We start from the raw sequence: 17,053 nt of genomic DNA, 5'->3' as shown, positions 1-17,053 counted from the left end.
CGAAGTGGGTTTCCTTGGGCATGTTATCAATGAGAATGGTATCACCGTTGACCCAAAGAATGTTGCATCAGTGGTCAAATGGCGGAGGCCGATCAGTGTGACTGAGGTCAGAAGTTTCCTTGGGCTTGCAGGCTATTATCGGCGTTTCGTGCAAGATTTCTCCATCATTGCTAAGTCAATGACCAGGCTCACTCAGAAGGGGGTTCCTTTTACTTGGACTGATGAGTGTGAGGCATGCTTCCAGATGTTAAAGAATAAGTTGGTTAATGTGCCTATTCTTTCTTTGCCCGTGAGTGGCAAGCGCTACACCGTGTACACAGATGCTTCCCGGATTGGTTTGGGTTGTGTGCTGATGCAGGAGGGCCGTGTCATCGCTTATGCTTCCAGGCAGTTGAAGTCTCATCAGCAGAATTATCCCACTCATGATCTTGAATTAGCTGCGGTTGTCTTTGCATTGAAAACTTGGAGGCACTACCTTTACGGGGAGTCATGCGACATCTTTACCGATCATAAGAGTCTCAAGTACATCTTCACTCAGAGAGAGCTGAATTTGAGGCAACGTAGATGGCTAGAGTTGATAAAGGACTATGATCTGGCGATTCAGTACCATCCAGGCAAGGCTAATGTGGTAGCTGATGCTTTAAGCAGGACAGGTGTCCCTAGTACGATGATGTCTTTGATCTCAGAGTTTGAGCGGATGCATATATCTTTCTATTTTGCCGGTGTTGCGCAAGAGGAGACACAAATGATCATTCAGACTGCCATACCCGAGCGTGTTCATGAGGCTCAGCAGCATGATCGGCTCCTTTCTAATGTAAAGAAGAGGATCTCCGAGGGCCGGTCCCGTGAATTCAGTTTAGACGAGGATGGTGTAGTTCATTTCAGAGGCCATCTTTGTGTGCCCCAGAAGTCCGAGGTGAAGGCAGATATCCTTCATGAGGCTCACCGTACGCCATACTCTGTGCATCCGGGTGAGACTAAGATGTACCATGATCTGAGGCAGCTCTTTTGGTGGAAGCGTATGAGGGTTGACATTGCTAAGTATGTTGCTTCTTGTGGTGTGTGCCAGCAGGTGAAGGCTGAGCATAAGCGGCCTACCGGTTTGTTGCAGCCTTTACCAGTTCCCGAGTGGAAATGGGAGTGTGTCGCGATGGACTTTGTGATTGGCTTGCCTCGCTCTCCTCGTGGTCAAGATGCTATATGGGTTGTCGTGGACAGGCTTACTAAGTCCGCTCACTTTATTCCCATGAAGACGACTAACTCTGCGCAGGATTTGGCTCCCTTTTATATTAGGGAAGTGGTTAGATTGCATGGAGTGCCGAAGTCAATTGTTTCGGATCGGGACTCCAAGTTTGTATCTCACTTTTGGCAGAGCTTGCAGAGCGCTTTGGGCACGAAGCTCACTCTTAGCACAGCTTTCCATCCTCAGACGGACGGTCAGTCAGAGCGGACAATCCAGACACTAGAGGATATGTTGCGTACCTGCGTTTTGTCTTGGAAGGGCAGTTGGGAGGACCATCTAGCTTTAGTTGAGTTTGCTTATAACAACAGCTTTCAAGCAAGTATCAAGATGGCTCCTTTCGAGGCTTTATGTGGTCGAAAGTGTGTTTCTCCTCTTTGTTGGAATGCGGTGGGCGAGAAATCTTTGCTTGGTCCAGACTTTGTTCAGCAGACCTCAGAAAAGGTGCAGGAGATTCGCCAGAATCTGTTGGCCGCGCAGAGTCGACAGAAGAGCTATGCTGATATTAGGCGTCGTGATCTGGAGTTTGCTGTTGGAGATCTCGTACTTCTCAGGGTATCACCGACCAGGGGCATTGATCGCTTTGGTACCACCGGGAAGCTCAGCCCGCGGTACATTGGTCCATTTCCGGTTGTGACTCGTGTTGGTAGTTTGGCCTATCGTCTGGAGTTGCCGGACTCGATGAGGGGAGTGCATAATGTGTTCCATGTTTCTATGCTACGAAAATATCTCCGCGACCCTGGGCATAAGATCGATTTGGAGTCCATCACGGTGGAATAGGATCTCACGTGGAGTGTCATTCGGTGTGCATCTTGGACTCATCTGAGCGAGTCATGCGGAGGAGGACCATCAAGTATGTGAAGGTCCTTTGGTCAAATCAGACTGAACGTGAGGCAACATGCGAACTTGAGGATCAAGTACGAAAGAAGTATCCCGAGCTCTTCGAAGCTGGTGAGTATTGTTGCTTATCATCGTTTATGTTTTGTTGCCCTCTCTTATCGTAGAATCGGAGCGGGTAGATTCGGGGATGAATCCTTTTAAGGAGGGAAGAATGTAATACCCGATAATAATAATAATGATGTGACTTTCTAAACCGTTGCTCGGTTGGACGATCGAAGACCGTGGTTGCGTAGATCTCGTCAAGACGAATCCGTTTTGCTATCTACCGTTGCATTTGGGCGCTTAGTGAATTCGTGGTGAGCCCAATAAATTTAGATCGTTGGTTAAAACAAAAAATAAAAATAAAAAAAGGGGATAAGGTTCGGTGGGATCGGCTCCCACCCGATCCCACCCGCACTCATCGCCTTCGCTCCTGGGCAGCTGCCGTCGCCACCTCCGTCCGCCGCCTCCGGCCGCCGACGCCTCCGGCCACTGCCGTCCTCGGCTGCCACCGCCCCCGGCCGACGCCGCGCCCCCGCCTCCCGCCGTCGCCGTCGCGCCCAGCCTCCCGCCGCCGCCATGCCCAGCCCTCGGCTGCTGGCCGGAGTGCGGTCGGGCGGTGGTGTGGAGGGTGGGGGGGGGAACAGGAGGGGGTGTGGTGGGGAGGAAGTGGCAGGGAGAGGGCCGGCTGGCCGATCAGCCAGAGAAGGAAGAAGGAAAAGAGAGAGAGAGAGAGAGAGAGAGAGAGAGAGAGAGAAGAAAAGAAGAAGAAAGGAGGAGGAGGCCGTCCGCGAGTTCGCTGTTTTTTTTTCCTCGCCGGCTAGCGGTTCCGCTCCAAAGGTGACTCCTCCGTCGTCCTTAGATGCTTGTAGGTGATTGAGTTTAGTCGTCTGCGTTGTCGGTTAAGTGTATTGTTGGCCCAGTTAGTTAGTAGCGTGTCATTTTAAATTTGAGGCCTAACCGGTATTGGTCGCGAGTGTGTATGTGTAATGGAAGCTGTGGTTCGCGTTATAGGCGTACCGATGGCGTGGGCGTTATCCTTTTTGGGTAATTGGTTTAGGTCCTTTTGGCTATTTGGAGTCGGTGTCCGGCAAGGGTTAGCCGTATGTTGTGGCTTATTCTTCGCTCTTTGTGTGAGCTAGAGGGGGGGGGGTCTTACTCGGCCTCTAGCAAGCTACTTGGTAAATGTCTTTGAAACCTTCGCTTGTCGAACGCTGGGTTTTGGCGTATTAGCGTGTGTCCTCTTCTACTTCGTCGTTGTGGCGTCGTTGTACTAATGGTGTGTTTGTTCAGGTGGTGCGACCTCACGTCACGACTAGTGCCCGGCTTCATCGTCGGTAAAGGCAAGTGATTGTAGCGAATGGCTACGCTTTAACCTCTTTTTGGGTCGCCTACATTCTTTAATTACAATGCATTCATCTAATCTGAATAATTGATTATGAGTTGGTTACTATGTTGTTTACGTTTCCAGAAATTTACTCGATGATTGATTTATGAAGTGCAGTAAGCACGATATGCCATTCTGCAGTTGTTCATTATTGTTTTATGCAATGTTTTTTTTTGAAATCTGAAGCATATCCCGGGAGTTATGTTAGTTATGCTTGAAGCCCGTCATACATATACATCTCATGCATTGGAAGTTGGTCGTCATCTTCTGGTCGCGACCGTACCGGTACAGCACTGTATGTCACCCGAGGAGGGGTACGGTGCACACCCTTACGTTACCCGAGGAGGGGTAAGGGTGAGGAGAGCATGTCATGTGCATGGTTATGTCTTCTTATGAAATTCCATGAGTTATTCGCATCAAATCTTATTTCCTTTAGTTAGCTTGTATATAGATATATATATGCGGCTCCGAAGGCTTATACCAACCGAAGGTTAGAATGATTAATGTTATCGTTGGACTTGCTTAGTCATAATTGTTTCTCCTAGTGTTGGCGGTCTGTTTCATTACTAGTTTCTATTTAGAATTGTTAGCACATTCAACTGTGGCTAGATAGCTTTTTGTTAAAGTACCTTTCACTTGCTGAGATTTTCGAATCTCACCCGTGCTTTCTTTCCAGGTTCCTTTTGAGGTGTCAATCGCTTGCGGGATGGGTAGCTACATGTCGCCTGCGCGTTCACCTTCTCTCTTGGGCTAAACTTGATGTCCTGTTAGATTTTGTCTTTTGCCCTGTAATGTACATAGTGAGTTTGTTGGTGGTTCAGTTGTATGGTCGAGGCTTGTACCTCGTTTGCTAGGATCTTTATTTTGCTAATGTGATATTCTATATCTGTTCTGTCTGGTTTGTTGTTGCCTGTTATACCTCCACTTTCAGGGGAGGTGCTGCCGAAATTTTCCCTTAGCTTTCAGCAGATTTTGTTGGTTGGCCTAAGTGACCTTTTGGGCTTGTTTTGTTCCCCGGGGTGTTACAGTTGGTATCAGAGCCTAGGCTTTAGGTCCTAGATAGTTAAATTCTAAAACTGACACGGATAAGATACGCGATTCCATATGCAATTATGTACGTACATTTACATATATGCCTGATGTGCTAGGCGTCGTTTCAGGGAGTTTTTTATTTCTATATTTTTTATTTTTAAAATATACAAATATATGTACTTGTTTTAAAAAATTGTAAATCTATACTCTTGTTGCCCGATAAAAGACTGATAGGTGCCTTTCAACCTACGATAGGTTTCTAACACGTCACATAGACATGTCGGTTTTGCCACATAGAACGGACGACAGGTTCTGGCACGTAGACTTGTAACTCTTTCAATTGACGATAAGAGTATATACATTCGATTTTTAAAAATGGACATATATTTTTATAAATTTTCAGTTAAAAAAATGTAAAAATATAAAATCAAGCAGGCCTGACAAATTACTTCTAGTCTGTGCGATTCTCGGGCCCATGATCATGTTGAGAGGTCAGCCCAATCATAGCCACCAATTGATTTGATTGACTACAAAAGTGATGGGCTCATTGATGTCTAGTTTTTTCTTCCCTCATCAAAATGGAAAACCTAAATCCCACCCTATTGTTTCTCCTCCATGCAACACTCGTTCTTTTTTTTTTTTGCAACCTGATTTGTGTCACCATTTGTGCTCAGAGGCTTATTATCCAACTTCGATGAAGCTCCAGCAACATTAAGGTTCGGGATGGAGGCTCAGAGTTCGACAAGCTTAGAGGGAAGCCTGTGGTGATGGTGGTGGTTTGAGAGTGGAGCAGTGAGAGCGTCTTCGGGTGGGGTGGTAGAGGACAATCAGTGAGTAGAGTGAGGAGAGGGTGATGATGATGTTGGGAGCCAAAGGCCGGCGTTCCGGTAAGACCCTACCTGCCACGATAAAGAGAGAGGGAGGTTGAGGAAGAAAAGATGAAGCTTGACTAGAGAAAGAAGAAAACACGTAGCTGTTGGTGTTGATCCACTGGAGAAAGGGTGGGATGGCGGAGGACGGCTACAAAATCGAGCCCCAGGCACCCGACAAACGAGTCCTCACCTCAGTAGACGGATCCCATCAAAATGGCTAGCTTGACCATGCTGACCAAGGTATCATTAATTAATTTCGCACCATTCATACTGCTGCCTCCTCTGTGAACTGGTCGAGCTATACTTTGACTTACACGATTCGTCGTCGTCATGGTTCATTTCGTTCACCCGACAAGGATTTACCGCTTGCGTTTTGCATTTTTTTCCTGAAAGAAAGAAAAAAAGAAGGAAGAAAGAAAGAGAGTGAAAGCACCTGCAGGCAGGTTTGATTGGGGAAGAGAGAGAGAGAGAGAGAGAGAGAGAGAGAGACCAGTTGTTGAAGGAATCGGTCGTTCGGCGCCTCCCGCGTGGCCATGGCCGAAATGGAACTATGGAAGGAGTCTCCCGCACGTCGTCATCGCTGAGTCAGTTCATTCCTTCACGCATTCCACAACCCCTGCCCCTTCCTTCCTTAATGAATCCTCATCGATCCATCGGATTCGGTTGTTGAGTACAAATGCAAGCAAAGCAAAGAAACATCCACAGGAGCCACGCATTCTCCTCTCCGGCACATTTAATTTCTTCTTCATCTTGATCCCAAATTCATCTGTGCTTCAACTTCCGATCGATCGCCAACCAAGATCATGGCATCTTCCTCCTCCTCCTCTCTCAGGCAGAGGCCGGTCTCTGCTCAGCAACCGCAGCTCCAAGAAGAGCAGCAGCAGCCCTCCCCAAAGCAAGAACAACAACAAGGAGCTGCAGCATCGGCTTCGCCGCCGCCGCCGCCGTCAACGTTATCCCAGGCGCTCACCTCGACGGCGAATCTGGCCAACCTTCTGCCCACGGGCACGCTCCTCGCCTTCAACCTCCTCGCGCCCACCTTCACCAACCACGGTGCTTGCGACGGCACTACCGCGCTCCTCACCCGGGGCCTCCTCGCCGTCCTCGCCCTCTCCTGCGTCCTCGCCTCCTTCACAGACTCCATGAAAGGCCCCGACGGCCGCGTCTACTACGGCGTCGCCACGCCCAGGGGCCTCTGGCTCCTCGACTACCCGCCCGGCGCGCCGACGCCCGGGGACACGTCCAGGTACAGGCTCGCGCTCGTCGACTTCGTGCACGCCGCGCTCTCCGTCGCCGTCTTCGGGGTCGTGGCGGCCAGGGACAAGAACGTCGTGCGCTGCTTCTGCCCGGCGCCCGCCAGGGAGACGGAGGAGGTGCTCGACATCCTGCCGCTCGGCGTCGGCGTGCTCTGCAGTCTGCTCTTCGTCGCATTCCCCATGTAGAAGAGGATTGGATCCGCTGCTTGTATTCATCAATATAGGGTTGTATTTATACACGTACAGCCGTAGAGTTTGCTAACGGATTCGTGAGCTATATGCGGCGTAGTTGGCGCTGGGCGTGCGGAGCCGCAGCGAGCGATTCCGTTGGCGTTGAGCGAGTCCGGCGCGCGTGACGAGCGAGTCTTTGCAGAGAATCAGCTGTCGTTGCATGCTAACACCCCCCCGCAGTCTCGGCGTTCTTGTTGTCGGCGCAGAGACTGTTTCTGAATTCGATGAAGGTTGACGTCGGTAGTCCCTTTGTGAAAATGTCCGCAAGTTGGCGCTCGCTGGGCATATGCAGGACACGGAGTTCGCCGAGCGCCACTTTCTCTCGAACAAAATGAATGTCTAGTTCGATGTGCTTGGTCCGCCTGTGATGCACTGGGTTCCGACTCATGTACACTGTAGAGACGTTGTCGCAGAACACCACTGTTGCCTTGGTGATGTTGCAATGTAGCTCGCCAAGGAGCTGTCGAAGCCAGGAGCACTCGGCGACAGTGTTGGCCACGCCACGGTATTCGGCTTCGGCGCTCGAACGGGAGACAGTCGTTTGTCTTTTGGACGACCAGGAGATGAGTGTGTCACCGAGGTACACGCAGAAGCCCGAAGTGGATCGCCGCGTATCTGGGCAGCCAGCCCAGTCGGCATCTGAGTATGCTGTGATGGACGGCGATGTCATGGCGCGAAGGTGGATTCCGATCGAGGGCGTTCCTTTGATGTAGCGAAGGACTCGCTTAAGCATAGTGGAGTGTACATCGCGAGGCGAGTGCATGTGTAGACAGAGCTGTTGGACGGCGTACGCGATGTCGGGTCTGGTGACCGTCAAGTACTGGAGTGCGCCGGCCATGCTCCGGTAGAAAGACTCGTCGCTGATCGGCTTGCCATCTGCCGTAGATGGTTTGGGCTTGGTGTCTGCTGGCGTATGTACGCTCTTGCAGTTAGTCATACCGGCTCGGTCGAGGAGGTCTGCGACGTACTGAGCCTGTGAAAGGAAGAAGCCGTCGTTGTTTCGTCGAACGTCGATGCCGAGGAAGTACGAAACTGGCCCCATGTCTTTTACGGCGAAAACGGACTGGAGCTGGGAGATGATGAGTTGTAGCAATTTTGTCGTCGAAGCTGCAAGTACCATGTCGTCGACGTAAAGGAGGAGATACGCCATGCCCGTGGAGGTGCGCAGTACGAATAGGGATGAATCCGATCGTGCCTGCACGAACCCAATTGACTTGACGAATTCGACGAAGCGCGTGAACCAGGCTCGCGGTGCTTGGCGTAGGCCGTAGAGAGAGCGCGACAGAAGGCACACCGCGTCTGGGCGTTGGTTGTTGACGAATCCGGTGGGTTGTTGGCAGTAGACACGTTCTTGTAAGTGTCCATGGAGGAATGCGTTGGAGACATCCAGCTGGTGGGCGGGCCAACGCTTGGAGGCGACGATGGTGAGCACGGTGCGGATTGTCGCCGGTTTCACGACTGGAGTGAACGTTTCGCCAAAGTCGATGCCGGGTCGTTGGTTGAAGCCGCGAACAACCCAGCGCGCCTTATATCGTTCAAGGTTCCCATCAGACTTGAGTTTGTGCTTGAACACCCACTTCCCGGTGATGATGCGAGCGCCAGGAGGTCGATCCACCAGCGTCCACGTACGATTGCGCTGTAGAGCGTCGAATTCGGCCGTCATGGCGGCGAGCCAATTGGGATCTCTCAGCGCCGAGCGCACTGACGCTGGGATTGGTGAAGGTGCTGTGGTAGATGATGCCGAGGTAGTGGTTGCCGTCAGTGCGTACTTGGGATTAGGCTTGTGGATGCCATCCTTCGCTCGGGTCACCATATGGTGCAGCGGCGCTCGTGGTGAAGCCTGCGTGGTAGAGGTCGTTGGTGGAGTCTCGGTACGCGGCAATGGTGGCGGCGAAACAATATCAGTCGGTTCCGACGTAGGCAGTTGGAGTGGCGGGGGTGTGCTTGGTGAAGTTGCAGTGTGGGTGGCGCGGCTGGAAGGGAGAGTCGAACTCGAGGTACGGTGTGGGATGCTTGGCACGTCTTCGTCGAACAGGGGGGTTGAGGCATTCGACGAAGAGTTTGGTGGCGAAGACCGGAACGGGAAAGCTTGTTCGTTGAAGGTGACATGACGTGACGTGATGACACGCCGAGTGTTGATGTCGTAGCATCGGTAGCCGCGGTGATCTGCTGGGTAGCCGATGAAGACGCATGCCGTGGAGCGTGCACTGAGTTTGTGTGGTGGTGTTGCTGTGAGGTTGGGGTAGCACAAGGCGCCGAAGACGCGTAGCTGGCTGTAGTTGGGAGGTTCGCCAAATAGGAGCTCGTACGGGGTGACGATGCCGTTGGTTTGACAGGGTCGGCGATTTAGCAAATAGGTGGCGGTGGAGAGCGCCTCTGCCCAGAATGCCGTAGGAGCTGCACTGTGAATGAGAAGAGTGCGTACACAATCGTTTAGTGATTCGCTCGGCTTTGCCGTTCTGCTGGGATGTGTACGGGCAGGATAGCCGGAACGCGACGCCATTTGTGGAGAAGAAGAGGCGCAGGGCCGTGGAGTCAAACTCTTTGCTGTTGTCGGTTTGCATCGCGAGGAGGGGGAGGCCGAATTGGGTCCGCACGTATGCGTGGAAAGAGCGAATGATATGAGGTACCTCGGACTTCAGCCGAATCGGGAAAGTCCAGACATAGTGTGTATAATCATCAAGCAAAACGAGATAGTATTTATAACCAGAAAAGCTAAATGCTGGTGATGTCCAAACGTCGGCATGGATCAATTGAAAGGGAAAATATGTTCGAGACTCCGAAGAGTGAAATGGCAAGCGCACATGCTTTCCCAGCTGACAGGAGTGGCAAGTGTGTGCACTAGTCTTATTACATTCGAAATTGAAGGATCTTAACACCTGAGACAGGGCATGATGACCCGGATGTCCAAGGCGGTGGTGCCATAGGTCGACTGCCGATGACGCGCTGAGAGCGAGCTGTGGAGGCAGGCGCAGAGGGTAGAGTTCTCCAGAGCTATCACAGCGGAGCGTCACTGTTTGAGTTGGAAGATCCTTGATGGAGAAGCCACGGGAGTCAAATTCGATAGAAATATTGTTGTCACGTGTGAGCTTGCGAACTGAGATTAAATTCTTGACAAGAGGAGGAGAAACCAGAACATTGTTCAAAAGAATAGAGGTAGAATTTGTAGGAATTGAGGTGGCGGCTGAATGAGAAACAGGCAGCCGCGCACCGTTGCCGACGGTTATGGTGGTAGGAAAAGGAAGAGGTTTGGGTGAGATGAGGTTACCAGGTGCGTTCGACATGTGCGCGGAGGCGCCGGTGTCCATGTACCAGTCGCTGGAGCTGGCGGGGCCTGTGCCGGAACGCCGACGGAGTTGAGCGCACTCAGCAGCGCTTGCTGATCCCAGGAAGAAGACGACGAAGCGCCTGGGCCGGGGAGGGCGAGTTGGTGCTGTGCTGCCATTGCCTGCTGGGGTTGAAATGGCGGACGAGGGCCTAAGACACCAGAGCCGGGCGCACGGAAGGGCATTGGCCAGGCCTGAACCAGGCCGGTCCATGGGTTGTAGCCCGCGGCCCAAGGAAGCCCCGGGGCATTAGGGTGCCTAGGGGGGCCGGCGGAGTTGTTGGCGGTGTTGTTGTAACGGCCGAGTCCGCCGTTGGCGCTGGAGCCGGAGTTGCGGCCGCGGCCGCGCTTTTTGGTGCGTGATCCGTTCCTGAGGCCGCCTGAGCGCGGAGAGGCGTCGGTGTCCCCAGCGGCATTGTTGGAGGACGAGCAGTGGCCGGCGTAGAGAGCCTGGCCAGCATCCATCTTTTCGTCGTGATGAGCGCACAGTTCCTCCAAGAGAAGGTAGGAACGGGCGCTCATAAACGTATGCGGCGGGAATTTGGCAGTGATGACAGGCTTCACGTGCCGGTACTTCGGATTGAGGCCGCGGAGCAAGTTCAGCACCTGGCTTGGCTCGGAGACGGGCTGGCCGACGTCGCGCAGGTTGTCGGCGAGCGTCTTTAGTCGAGCAGTATAGTCGGTTATGGTCGTCTCGCCCTGCTGGAGAGTGCAGAATTCGGCTTCGAGGTAGACGGCGCGTTGGAGCTCATTGTCGCGGAAGAGACTTTCGACGGCGTCCCAGACGGCAAATGCGAAAGAGCGCGGCCGGTAAATGATGTCGAAGACGTTTTTTGAGATGGTGGTGTAGATCCAGTTGACGACTGCGTGGTCGGTCATCACCCAGTCTGCGTCACGCTGATCCAGAGCGGGCGGCGAAGAGACGTGTGCGGTGAGGCCGAACTTGCCGAGGACGGAATCGAAGAAGCATCGCCACTGGCTGTAGTTGGAGTCGTTGATGTCGAGGGTCACCGGGACGTGCGACCTGATGTTAATGGTTTGGACGACGGAGGCCGGAGCGGGAGGCAGCGTGACGCCGTCGAGGGAGGAATCGGAGGCAGCAGGAGAGCGGGCCGGAGAGGTGGCCATGGAAGCGGAAGCGGAGGTGAACGGATTGTTATGGGAGATCTTTCGGTCACTGATACCATGTAGAAGAGGATTGGATCCGCTGCTTGTATTCATCAATATAGGGTTGTATTTATACACGTACAGCCGTAGAGTTTGCTAACGGATTCGTGAGCTATATGCGGCGTAGTTGGCGCTGGGCGTGCGGAGCCGCGGCGAGCGATTCCGTTGGCGTTGAGCGAGTCCGGCGCGCGTGACGAGCGAGTCTTTGCAGAGAATAAGCTGTCGTTGCATGCTAACACCCCACCAGGCGGCACGGCATCGGATACCCCGTCACCAACAGGGGACACGTCCAGGTACAGGCTCGCGTATCTTATTCGGGGTAGCGGCGGCGACAGGGGCCGAGCGCGGGCTGGAGCGGCTCCGCGCTTCAGAATTTGAGGGTTTAAGTGAACGGATTAAATAGGAGGTTAGCGCTTAATCCTTTTCTGGAAACCAAATTGGAAGGGAGGCTTTCACACTGCAAATCGAATTAAATCAAATCCTCGCTAGCACATCGAAAGAAACAGCAGGACGCGGATTCAAACAATACCATGCTACTAACAGTAGCATTGACATGGTAGCTTACAATGAACAGCAGACGCACAACAACGAAGGAGGACTTTTACAGTACACCTAAATGAGTGCATGCCATCCATTTTTTTCATCCGATGGTTTAGATTAGCCTAATGATACTCTATCGTCCATCAGTATCATGGGTATCACTAAAGAGTATCATGGGTATCATAAGGGTAGGATTGGAAAAAACAACTATGATAAACTTGTAAATTATATGTTTAATTAGGGAAGGTCAAAATGTTAGTTTATTTTTCAGATAAGCTTTCACTTATTCTGTTCATTTTATTTATTAGGGTTTCCACGCTCCGTCAGTTGATCGATGATGGGTGGCGAAGGTCCGAAGTCCGATCAGTCAATGACGTAATTACCCCTAAGGGTATCAACATAATTACAATAATACCTACTAAAATGAACGGTTAGATCATAATAATGATACTCTTCACCATTTAGTATCATGGTGTACTGTAAAGATTCTCCAACGAAGAGCACCTCCCCTGTGCCTAGTAGTACAGATATTGTGTAATGCCAGATGCATGAAAGCACTCCACGCTTGATGTACAACTGAAGATTAACCTGCTATAAGTACAATACTTAAGTAACGGCTATGCAAAAGGCTTATAAATACATCTTGAAGGTATAGCGCCCTACACCTGAGTACCTCATCACTGCTACCTTAGATTCCAGGAAAGCATAATGCTTGGATTCAGAAACAGACTCTCACCTTCCCATCGGCGATCAAGTTAGCAAAGCTCTTGCAGTTGCAATAAACCGTCTTCCGATCCGATCCCATTTCAGCACAATAGCAGCTGCAAATCCGACACCGAAGCCCAGCCCGATGAAGAGAAACAAGACCACATCAACATGATGAGAGGACTTGTCTACGTCTGGCACAATTGGAGTATAAGGCGAAGCGCCACAAGGTAATTTAGATAGTGGCGGTCCGCATAGTCCTGCATTCCCGTCAAATGAATTGCTATCGAATGTAGAGAACTGACGCGATTGCGGTATCTTTCCCACCAAGCGGTTGTTTGACAAGTTCAGGGAGGCAAGAAAGGTGAGATCAGTTAGCTCTTGTGGAATCTCCCCTGAGAGTTGGTTGCAGGATAGGTCTAGTGACTCCAAATCAGTTATGCTGCCAAGTTGGGCTGGAATTTTTCCCAAGAAGGCGTTGTGTGACATGTTCAGTATGCGTAGTGATACAAGTCGTCCAATTGATTGGGGAATGGTACCCTCCAACCTATTGTTTGAGAAGTCAATTGCTGTTAGGGTAGTCAAGATCCTTTCAAATGACATATAAGACCCCTTGTATGTGATCTCAATAGAATCTTGATAGAATTCATTAGGGATTGTGAGATTTAGAGCAGAGATAATTTCTCCTGAACTATTGAACTTTGACACCATCGCTTCTAACCGCTCGAACCATTGCGATCTCAAATTCCCAGAGAAATTGTTTGAGGCAAGATCGATAATTTGCAAGCTCGGAAAACATTTCTCAGATCTGTTATCCCTAACAATATCACTTATGGCGCCATAGAATTGGTTGGATCTCAGGACTAGCACATAAAGATTGGAAAGCCCCCTCAACCAAGATGGGAAAGTGTTAGCTATTTGGTTGCCTCCAAGGTCCAGAACCTCCAATTGCGAGCAGTTAGAAAGTCCCCTGGGAATCTGCCCTGCAATCTTATTACCATGTAGATCTATCGTCTGTAAAGCACATCTGGTTGTAATATTGAAAGGCAACGTCCCTTCAAAGTGATTCTCCCTCAAGTTCAAAACCTTCAACAAACCATTTTCTATCAGACAAGATGGAATCGGGCCACTAAAGTTGTTATGTGAGAGGTCAAGGATATCCAGCATGGAATTGCAAATTGAAGTAGGTATATGCCCATTTAAACTATTTTTGGACATGCTGAGATACATGGTGGAATTAAGATAGAAAGCCCAGTTTGGAAGAACAGAAGAAAATCTGTTGTTTGAATAATCCAAGAATCCTATTGATGAGTTTGGCATAGGGATTCGCCCCCCAAGTCTATTGAAACTAAGATCAAGACTGGCTAGTGAAGTAGAAGGGAGAACATCTGAAGTAAATTGAATACCAGTGAGCATGTTATGTGAGAGATTCAAAAAGGTAAGGCTACTTAATCTCCAAACCGAGGTAAGGTCCACCAAACCTCTCAAGTTGTTCGAGCTAAGGTCCACATACTGCAAGCTTGTTAGTTGAAAGAATGCCTTCGGAATAGGACCTGAGGATTCATTTTTGCTCAAGTCCACATACTCCAACTGTAAGGGTGCCTTGTCAAACTATCGTATAGGGCCAGAAAGCTGGTTCCCAGAAAGACACAGGCTATGTAATACTGGAAGAGTGAAAATAGATGATGAAATTTCCCCTGCAAGGTCAGTAGAAAACATTTAGTTAGAAGGTGTCTCCTCTTCTATTAAAATTTGATTCCAAAAATGATACTTTCCATTTTGTTCAGAACATGAATAATAAATTATCTATTTTTCTGAGGAAAAATTGGTATTGTACCATCAAAAAATCCCATGTTAGTTACTTTATTTTTGACCAAGACGATTAGTTATATACCACAAGAAAAATCTCATGCACTTTAGTTCCACCGAAAGATTGCTTTGTTTCACTACTCCATCCAACTCCATTACTTGTTTGCCATTATTTTAATTTGAATTCAAAAAAATCACAAAAAAATTCTAAAAATACTAGAGATAGTTCTAAGACCCTTTATGATTTTTTTTTTCAAAAATAATGTCATTTGCATCATATTTCATGGAGAGGAAGTTTGGAAAAAAAGAAAGGGCGTGCTTTAAAACAGTGCAGCTCATTTATTAACTCACGTTAAGGAAAACATTAACATGCAAACACATATTTTTTGTGTGTAGGGTGTACTTTAAGAGGGTCTATAAATTAGTTTCACTTCATTTAGAGTTTTATTAATTTCTCCATGATTTTTACAAAGTTCACAAGCATTAAATGAACATGTTAAAAAAAGCACTGTAATTAACTTTTTCATGTCTACCATTATTTTTCCTACACAAAGCATTGTATAAGTAAACTAATAAAAGGGGTTTCACTAATTTTGGAGGTGTGATGGATTAGTTATGAATTAATCTATTTGCAACACATTTACTCAATCTTGCATGTTACAATAACTATTTCATGATTTCATGTATTTTTAGAAGATAGAGGATCATGTAACAAGACTAAAAAAATTGGTTTCATGATTTTTGGTTTAGCAAATAATTAACTATGCATTTAACTAGGTTTAAAAAATAAATTTTCTCACAGACCATATACAACTTTCTCACGAAATCAACAAAATTTGTTTCACTTGATTTGAAGATCAGATGAATTAATTATCGATGTTACAAGGTTGAGCTAATTTTTTGGTTTTTCTTGAACTTTACTGAAATTCAATAAAACCTAAAGGTTTTTAATTGAATTCAAGCAGTTTTTTAGGAAATCGAGCGGTTTTCAACCACAAATGAAATGCGGGAAATACGGTCAGTTTTCAATTGAATTCGGTCGGTTACCAAATAGTCGATTTGACCGGATTTTGCCTCAGTCAAACCAGTTTGACCGGTTGAATTCGGCCGAATTCTCGCTGAATTTCAACTGCATTTTCCAATATTCGGGAAATCCGTGAAATCACGGCCAAGAAGAAGCCATCGAGGTCGCTGAATGGCTACTCCTGCATAATAGCTTCTTCTTTCTGCTTCTACAATGGGAAAGCAAGTTGCAAAATCGGTATGCATTTGGCTGAACAGTTTTCTTGGCAACACAACATCTTTGGAAGGATGTTCGATGTAATAGCTAGTTTTGGTGCTGTTTTCCTGCTAAACTATGTGTTAGGCAAAGGTGCAGTTTTGCTATGGTGGATTTGTCTGAACTTCAACTGCCGCACCATGACATGCAACCTTCTGCATCCATGACATGCAACTTATTGTTGGAAAGATGCAAATAGGTAAGGCTACTTAATCTCCAAAACGAGGTAAGGTCCACAAAACCTGTCAAGTTGTTCGAGCTAAGGTCCACATGCTTCAAGCTTGTTAGTTGAAAGAATGCCTTGGGAATAGGACCTGAGAATTCATTTTTTCTCAAGCCCACAGACTCCAACTGTGAAGGTGCCTTGTCAAACTCTCGTATAGGGCCAGAAAGCTGGTTCCAAGAAAGATCCAGGTGACGTAATACTGGAAGAGTGAAAATAAATGATGGAATTTCCCCTGCAATGGCAATAGAAAACATTTAGTTAGAATGTGTCTCCTCTTCTACTAAAATTTGATTGGAAAAATGATACTTTCCATTTTGTTGAGAACATGGATAAATTGTGTATTTTTTTGACGAAAAAATGGTATTGTACCATAAAAAAATCCCATGTTTAGTTATTTTATTTTTGACCAAGACGATTAGTTATATGCCGCCAGAAGAATCTCATGCACTTTAGTTCCACTGGAAGATTGCTTTGTTTCACTACTCCATCCAACTCCATTACTTGTTTGCCATTTTTTTAATTTTATTTTAGCAGAAATGACATATTGAAATGAGACATTAACCCTTCCTCCCTCCCTGCCTCTCTCCTGGGTGGGTCATGGCCAAGAAGAAGCCATCGAGGTCGTTGGATGGCTACTCCTGCATAATAGCTTCTTCTTCTTTCTACTTCTACAATGGGAAAGCAAGTTGCAAAATCGGTATGCATTTGGCTGAACAGTTTTCTTGGCAACGCATATTGGCTTCATTTTAATAAAATGGACATGGGGTGTTGCCCTTCAGTTCCAAGAAAAAAATTGTTAAAATTGTATCACTACTTCACCCTGTAGGCTAGTTTTGTGACTGGTTTTGTCACCATGGCAGTCCAAGTCAGCCTTTGACACATGATGGGAGTTCACGTCACTGAGTGTTGGGATTTTGAGAAAGATTTTTGCGCTAGGGTTGTGCATCATGCATTTTGCTCAATGAAAAAGGAGCAGAGGGAGCCATGGTGATGTATACTGCCATCATGGCAAAACCGGGTGTCATGGATACCACAACGGAAAAACTACTCTCAAAATTGGCCTTGTGAAAAAAGTGATCCGGTTTTAGAAAATAAAAGGGTTAAA

The 17,053-nt window shown here is 48.3% G+C and overlaps 1 protein-coding gene and 1 pseudogene across 1 annotated transcript; one reads left to right on the top strand and one right to left on the bottom strand.

Moving 5' to 3' along the window:
- Positions 1–17,053, bottom strand: part of LOC133895995 (receptor-like protein 19) — a 36,171-nt pseudogene that overhangs the window by 14,788 nt on the left and 4,330 nt on the right.
- On the top strand, positions 5,968–6,867 carry LOC133894936 (protein DMP3-like). Its single transcript, XM_062335133.1, has one exon. It carries the CDS (start codon positions 6,214–6,216, stop codon positions 6,850–6,852), a length of 639 nt encoding a protein of 212 aa, XP_062191117.1. The 5' UTR covers positions 5,968–6,213; the 3' UTR covers positions 6,853–6,867.

This window comes from Phragmites australis, chromosome 16 (assembly GCF_958298935.1).
Source record: "Phragmites australis chromosome 16, lpPhrAust1.1, whole genome shotgun sequence".
Taxonomy (NCBI): Eukaryota; Viridiplantae; Streptophyta; class Magnoliopsida; order Poales; family Poaceae; genus Phragmites; species Phragmites australis.
The sequence above is the reverse complement of the archived record's forward strand: the minus strand, read 5'-3'. Positions and strand labels throughout refer to the sequence as shown.

Coding starts and splice junctions, on each gene's coding strand:
- LOC133894936 (XM_062335133.1), top strand. CDS start 6,214: ATGGCATCTTCCTCCTCCTCCTCTCTCAGGCAGAGGCCGGTCTCTGCT.